The sequence below is a fragment of the Peromyscus leucopus genome, chromosome 5 (genome assembly GCF_004664715.2).
Source record: "Peromyscus leucopus breed LL Stock chromosome 5, UCI_PerLeu_2.1, whole genome shotgun sequence".
Lineage (NCBI taxonomy): Eukaryota > Metazoa > Chordata > Mammalia > Rodentia > Cricetidae > Peromyscus > Peromyscus leucopus.
The window spans coordinates 2,647,687-2,655,960 of NC_051067.1; the positions used below are offsets into that span (position 1 = coordinate 2,647,687).

The following is an 8,274-nucleotide window of genomic DNA, read 5'->3' on the forward strand; positions in this document are numbered from 1 at the left end:
GAAAAGTCAAGAAGGAAACCAGGTCCCTTATGGATCTATATTTGTATAGGGTCCCATTAAGCAAAAGTCTGGGTCTCTCCACAGAGATTTACAGATGTTACTTTGAAAACCGGTAACCATCACTGGCACCTGCTGGTCCAGAAGAGATCATCTCTTGCAGATAACCCTAGAATGTATCTATTTTCAGTTGACATGTACAGATGTAGTAGCAGTTAGTATGTTCCCATCAGGTCCTATTGAGAGTGTTGCTTTAGAGATCCAGCAAATTCAGAATCTGAAATCCCACTATCAACTTGTTATTGTCCTCCACCTCCTCTCATGGCTCTGCCTTCCTTTTGGCTTTTCATGTGACAATATTCTCATGTAGAGAATGAGTTGGGAGTTTGATTGCATGGTTCCAAGGGTGAAATGCAAGGAATAATAAATGATTTTTCTAACATTCTTATAGAAGTTATTTCACAAAGTTTCATTGAAGAAGAGAGGTTTAAAGATAAGCCCACAATTTGCTGTATATTAGAAAGGCATATGATGCCCTGTGGCCCCAACTCTTGAGGTCACCTTGAAATTAGAATCCAATGCCACATGATAGAAGTTTTACTTGTTAGGAATCATGGATCCGTGATATCCTAAAACAATGTTTGGTTTTTGTTTCTATGTATGGAGACCTTTCTGAAATAATAAGATGCAGTAAACCAAAAGTTTTCATGGCTGGAATTCTGGGTACATACTCTTCAGTTTGTATTGGATCTAATAAATACCAGTGAATGACTCAGTTCAAACACATCCTCAGCCTTTTCTACAATCTTTCAAAAAGTATTTGGAAGAATAATTTAGAAACTTCATTGACCATGGGTGGCTTGATTTCTCAGACATTTTAAAAACATCGGTGTCATTATGACTTCATTTCTCTTTCATTATCCAGGGTTGTGAGTCATGACTTCTGCTGTATTCCTGGTTATCCTGTGCATAGGAATTATGTCAGGTGCTTCAGCACATGATCCCAGTTTGGATGCTGAATGGGAGGAATGGAAGATGGATTATGAAAAATCATACAGTCTGGTTGGTAACCTGGAAATATTCAGAAGAGCCCAGAGTGCAAGTGTCTAGGCATATTAGAGGTCATAGGCCCCACTACAACCACCACCACTGAGAGATTACTTAGTCACGATCATTGTGAGCACAGGGTAGCCAAATTCCCTTTTCCTCTGTATGTGGAGAATGTGTGACTATAGTGTCCTAGAATAGCTCTCCTTGGCCTCTAGTCACCTGCAGCAGCAAGTCCACAAGGTCAGCTTCTGCAGGAGTTTAATAGAAAAAAATGTCATCCATTATATTCTTATCCAGGAGGAAGAAGCAATGAGGAGAACAGTATGGGAAAAAAACTTGAAAATTATTAAAGATCACAATGGGGAGAATGGTCTGGGTAAGAATGGCTTCACCATGGAAATGAATGAGTTTGGTGACATGGTGAGTGTGACATGGATCCTTCACATTGTGTTTTCTTGAGTGTTTACATGGAGTCTTTTCTTTTATAATCATTATGTAATTTTCCTTGAAGACTGGTGAAGAATTCAACAACATGTTGGTTAATATACCTGTCCCACCTCACAACAAGTGGAAAGGCCTCTGGAAACGTTCTGTTGGTTATGGTGGTCTACTCAAATTTGTGGATTGGCGAAAGGATTTACCGGAATTTGTGAACTGGCGAAAGGAAGGCTATGTGACTTCTGTGCGGAAACAGGTGTGACAGTGCCACATCCTTCCTTTAAACCATTATTGTTGGGGAAGAGAAGTTGGTGTCTCTGTATTCATGTTTAATGAGGACAGATTTGCAGTTTATTTTTTAAAATAATGTATTTTCTTCTTTGAAATGTTCATATATTTTCCAATGTATATTACTCTTGTCAGTCCACCAAACACATTCTCCAACTCTGAGTCTATATCCCATCTCACTGCAGGATTTGTGTTCCTTCTATTGTCATTAATAACCAAAAAAACGAATAGGGCCTGCACAAATGTGTGTGTGTGTGTGTGTGTGTGTGTGTGTGTGTGTGAACTGAGGAAAGCACGTTACACTACCAGCATCCAAGTCCTTTAAGATACTGACCGTTCTTTTCTAGGCATCTAGCAACTGCCAATTTTTCATTTTCGAAAATTATTAGGCTGTCTATGTTGTTTCTTGAGTTACTAATTATTTGTGAACAACCATATTTTCCTCTCTGTGTAGGGTAAATGCGGTTCATGTTGGGCTTTTGCTGTAGCTGGTGCCATAGAAGGACAAATGTACCACAAAACAGGCAAACTCACCCCCCTGAGTGTGCAGAACCTAGTCGACTGTTCTAAACCTCATGGCAATAATGGCTGTGATTGGGGTAATACATATAATGCATTTCAGTATGTTTTACACAATGGAGGTGTGGAGGCTGAAGCAACCTACCCATATGAAAGAAAAGTAAGTCAACCTCTATGTTGTCATTTTAGCTCAGCTTGGAGTGAGGGACAATTGTCGATATGATACACTATCTTCAGTGCTCAGATTGGATGGTAGAATCTCTCTGTGCACCATCAAGGCAGTCATTCAGTATTGTCCTTTGTATAAGTTGTTGTTGTCATGATATTCTCTTCTATGTACATGGAGAATATAGGAACTATTGTACATATAGTACAGATCTCTGAAGCACTAAAATTTTTTATAGATAGGAGGACCTATTGGTTGTCATTAAAGACAAGAGAACTTATTTTTAGTTCCAGACCGTCTAGTAGCATTTCATTTCCTGAGATGATTTACAATAATAAACCATGCTTGAGTGTGGTTGTGGTTTTTGCTCCTAGGACATGGGTGAAAGAAACTGAGTTTCTTATCTCTTTACCTTTTAAAGGAAGGACCCTGCAGGTATGATCCTAAGAATTCAGCTGCTAAAATCAGAGAATTTGTTGCCCTCCCAGAAGGTGAGGATGTTCTAATGGATGCTGTAGCTACTAAAGGGCCCATTGCTGCTGGAATTTATGTTTCCCGTGATTCTTTTCCATTCTACAAGACAGGTTAGTATATTTCCTTGTAGATATGAAGAAATATAAGCTGTGCTATATCTATGTCATGACAAGTTCTCAGACTAGCTATTATGTTCAAAAAGTCATGTGAATGTTTAGGGTTCTGGATTTTACTTATCTCCATATAATAGTTGAGTACTGAATGTCACCTGATATGAATCAACACATGAAAGTTAATGCGCCCCATTTAATAAAATTTATTGGTTAGCTAATTTTTCAACTCTCTTCCATTTCATGGATGTTTTAATTATTTATAGAAAATGATTATCAGAAATTAAATGATAATAGAGTCTGTGACTTAAGTAACTTATGTCCTATAAGTTTAACTTGGCATGAGATTTTATTAACAAAACTACAAATTTCTAAGGAGTCATGTCACTTGCATATAGACAGTAGCTGTCAATAAATCTTGCCACTTTGGATTCCTTCAGTTTTCTGTAATTGTGTGTGTGTGTGTGTGTGTGTGTGTGTGTGTGTATTAGCATTCTTGTGAATAATTAATCTAACTCTTAAGTCTGATTGTAGTTATATCATTTCAGTGATCATTGAAATAGTTCTCCTATTGCTGGTGGCAGTGGTCACTGTCAGGTGTGCTATGGATCTCACATCAGCTTCCATTTTGTTTCTTAGGTATTTATCATGAGCCAAATTGCAACAACTATGTTGTGAATCATGCAGTTCTTGTGGTTGGCTATGGACAGGAAGGAAATAAAACACATAGGGAAAGCTACTGGCTGATCAAGAACAGGTATAAATTGCCAAAAATATCTATATTTGAAATTCTACAGGCTACAGAGATGGTCCAGTGATTAAAGCCACTGGACTCCCTTCCAGGAGATTCATGAAGAGATCGAAGTTGCAGTTAGTATTTTGATGTACAGTCTAGAAATTTTGTTTCATTAAGTTGAAGAATATCTGTTTTTGTTTTCACATTGTAAGGTGTGTTTGCCTGCCTGCATGTCAGTGGCCCCTGTGTGTGAGTACACATGCATAGAGGCTTGATGTTAGCATCAATTGTTTCTCAATCATTAAGTAACTTCTATAATGTGGGAGCATTTCTTCCTGATCTAAGAGTTCACTACTTAGTCTGAGTAGCCAGCTTACTCTAGGTGTGTTCTGTGTCCATGTCCCAAGTACATGGGTTACAGGTACACTACAATGTCGTTCTGGCTTTTTTTAAAACTGATTTTAACTCCTCAACCTCTGAGCTCCCCTATAGCTTTAAGAACTTACTAACAATATGTTATCATAGAATTCCTATTCCTTCACTGGTTTCTAGGGTGTCAATGTCATGTGTGTGCCAGTGATTTTCTAAAATGTGACACATTTGATAGTTCTGAAACATCTATGTATAGAAGGACATTATGCTGTGGTCTTCACACTCCTGTGTGAGGCACCTCTAGGTACTCAGGAAGAGACCCTCTGCCTTTCCTCATCATTTTGTTAGGTTGGCCTCTTGCTAGTATCATAATAAGTCCAAAATGTGGTAATCATTCTACTGAATGGAAAACATGCTTTCTTTCAGCTGGGGTAAAAAATGGGGCCTAAATGGCTACATGAAACTTGCCAAAGACTGGAACAACCTCTGTCAAATTTCTTCATATGCCCAATACCCTATTGTGTGAGCAAGCAGCCTGACACCCACAGGGAAGCACTTGGCAGGAGACTGCTTTTTTCAGATGGATACCATCACTTCAATGACCAGCCTTTGCTGAGTGTGTTAAACTGTTGAGTCCCTCAAGATCCACACTGTCATGTGAATGCTGGGAAGTTTCAAATATTTGAAAGTACAGCTTTGTAACTGAATGTTTATGATTCCTGTAGTAACTTTATTTTCACTTTTAATGCTTGTGCAAATAAAATCCTTGATAAAAACCTCAAGTATGTCGAGCTTCTTTACCTTTTCATGCAGTGCCTGTTTTGTGATGAAACATGCAATTCATCTTGAAGTTGGGACTGAGTGTTGTTCTGTTGTTTGGAAGAAAGGGTGGTTATGTCCTCTGTGATGGATGGTATTCTTCATTGTTGTGGTTTGCTTTCACGGTTATGTTTACCCACCAGAAACCCTGCTCTGAAAGATTCTGATAATTTCTGGATGTGATAATTTTAGCTGACACAAATTCACCCAGTTTCAATTCTTGGCCCCTCTCTGCTGTGCAACGGCGCCATGTGCTCCTCCACTGCATTGACCTGGGCTGTGACTCCCTTGTTCATGAATTAACCATGTATTAGCATCCACTAGAGTCCAGCAACCCTATAGCAGTAGGCTCTGTTAAATGCAATGTAACTGAAGTATAAGACAAAGAATTGGAAATATCCTTTATAACTCTGATAGAATTTATTAAGGAATGAAGAAGTCAGTGAAGAGAGAAACGGTGAACAGGAAACAAACACATACATCAATGGAAAAGAATATAGAAGCCAGATATAAATATACAAGCTACAGCAACTTGACTTTTTACAAAGATATATAATCTGAAAATACAGCAAATTCAACAAATAATATTGGAAAACTATTACTGGTAGAAAATGAAACTGGAAGCTTATGTTTCACCTGAACAAAATACATTTCCAAACAGATCAAAGATCTCGACCTAAACACTTAAGAATAGAAACTCTTAGAGAAGAGAAAGATATACACTTCAACCTAGAGGCACAGGGAAGGCATTTCTGATAGGACTGTGTAACACAGGAGCTAGAAACAACTACTTACAGAAGGGACTTCATGAAATTATTGTTTCCATGCAGCAAAGGAGAGTGTCAGTTGAGTGAAGAATTAGCCTACACAGTAAGAGAAAATACTTGCTGGCTTTACATCCAACCATGGATTAGTGTCTTGGATATGCACAGAAATGAAAAGCAGAAGACATGAAAACCAACCAATTAGAAAGAAGGACTTTGGAACTATACTGAACTTCTCAAAAAGAAAAATAGAAATGGCTGATAACCATTTTGGAAAATTTTAAAATATCCCAATTACTGGGGAAATGTAGATTAAAACTATGGAATGATTCCATCTTATGTCAGTATAGTCATGATCAGAAATACATACAAGAACAAATTTTGATGTGGATGTGGGGAAGGGGACTCTTACAGGCTGTTTCTGATAAAGACATAATTCCATTCAGTGATCTTACCTGGATCCTCTAGATGTGTACAGACATCCAAATCAGCCTGGAGAGGGTTAATATTTTCTCATGAGAAAGTGAAAGAGGAAAATGGAACTGGAAACCTGAATATCCAGCAGGAATTAAAAAGGCAATGCCAACCCTGACAATACTCATTCTCTCTGCTCATTTAGAGCAGTGGTTCTCAACTGGTGGGCCACAACATCTTTTAGAATCTAAAAATTTTTTCACAGGGTTTGCATATCTGATATCTTGCATATCAAATATTTACATTATTATTCATAACAGCAAAATTACAGTTATGAAATATCAATATCAATAAAATTATGAGTAGGAGTCTCTCACCACACATGAAAAATTGTATTAAAAATTGCACCTTTAGGAAGGTTGCGAACCACTATATTAGAAGATACACAAGAATATAATGAAGATAAGTATCTACCATGGACACAATGAACTGAATGGGCCAGCCACAGCCAACGGAGAAAAATGAAAATGGCAGCAAGTTACAGAGCCAGAAGCTGAAAACTGAAAGCCTAAAATCAAATCTCTCTGCCTTTGGTTTTATACATGAAATGTATTTGGATCAAGCCATGACTGTTTTTTCACTCTAGTCTGAAGCGGGTTTGCATACAGGCCATTGTTAAAGAGATGCATTGGGTAAATTATGATCTTTACAGAGAGATTTGCAGTCTCTGGTATATGTAAATTACCTTACATTAAACATGCATTGAGAGGTACAGTGATGGAGGTAGAGGACATCATCGTTGCATTCATTTAGAAAGTTGAAACAATAATATGAAACCTTATGAGACAAAATATCAGACTTGAAGACAAAGTAGAAGATTTAGAATGTCAAGGAAAAACAATGAGAAAATCAAAACACAAAAAGGAATATGTAGAACTTTTGGAGATTTTTGAAAAGGTATGATATGATAAATATGAACCACAGGCATAGAAGGAGATGAAGAATCCTAGGTGAATGGCATAGACCAGATTTTCAATGGGATGATGGATGAAAAATTCTCCAAACTCCCCAATTAAGAAAAGATTTACATATACAGGTAGAAGAAGTGCAAAGGACACCAAGTAGGCAGGATCAGAAAAGAAATTTCATACACAGTATTATAGACAAAGAGAAAATACGGGGTGTGGGGGAGGTGATAGGGGATGGGAACATGAGGCATTGGGTTGGTCAAGTTGGAGATGGGACAGAGGGTGAGAGTAATGAAAGAGATATCTCAATAGAGGCAGGCCAGTTTGGAGTTAGGGAGAAACCTGGTAGGAGTAGATGCAGAGTTCCACAGCCAAGCACTGGGCCGAGCTCCAGGAGTCCAGTTGAGGAGAGGGATTGTACTGTAAAGGACTGTCAAGATCATGATGGGAGAAACCACAGAAATAGCTGGCCTGAGCTAGTGGGAGCTCATCAACTTCCAATAGCTAGACAGCCTGCATGGGAATGACCTAACCCTCTGCTTGTGGGTGACAGTCATGTAGTTTTGTCTGTTTGTGGAGCTCCTAGCAGTGGGATCATGACCTGTCCCTGGCACATGAGCTGGCTCTTTGGAACATATTCCCATAGTGGGATGCCTTGCCCTCCCTTGATGCAGGAGGAGATTGGTCCTGCCTCAACTTGATGTGCCATGCTTTGTTGACTCCCATGGGAGACCTGTTCCTCTCTGAATGGAGGAGTAGTGCAGGGTGGGCTAGATGAGAGGTGGGGGAAGGGAACAGAAAGAGAGGAGGGAGGGGAAACTGTGGTTGGTATGTAAAATAAATGAAAAATAATAATAAAAGAACCTAAAATATGTAATACAAAAAAGGTATTGAAAACTACAAGAGAAGAGGCACAAATCATAAACCCATCAGAATATCTTCTGACTTCTCAATGGAAACTTCAAGAGACACAAAGACTTATAATAATGTTCTCTAAGTTCTAAGATACCACAAATGCCAACCCAGACTACATTGACCAGCAAAAATATCTGATAGAATTGGCTATTACAAACAATGCTGATATGAACATAGCTGAGCAAGTGCTCTTGTGGTATGATTGAGCATTTCTTGGGTATATGCCCAAGAGTGGTATAGCTGG

General features: G+C 38.5%; 1 protein-coding gene across 1 annotated transcript; it reads left to right on the forward strand.

Moving 5' to 3' along the window:
* Positions 1-929: 929 nt before the first annotated feature.
* LOC114709716 (cathepsin Q-like) lies at positions 930-4,781 on the forward strand. The gene is made up of 7 exons (XM_028893690.2): positions 930-1,059; positions 1,345-1,467; positions 1,559-1,741; positions 2,228-2,452; positions 2,880-3,042; positions 3,682-3,799; positions 4,577-4,781. The coding sequence occupies exons 1-7, from the start codon at positions 934-936 to the stop codon at positions 4,674-4,676; spliced, it is 1,038 nt and encodes a 345-aa protein (XP_028749523.1). The 5' UTR covers positions 930-933; the 3' UTR covers positions 4,677-4,781.
* The last annotated feature ends 3,493 nt before the right edge of the window (positions 4,782-8,274 follow it).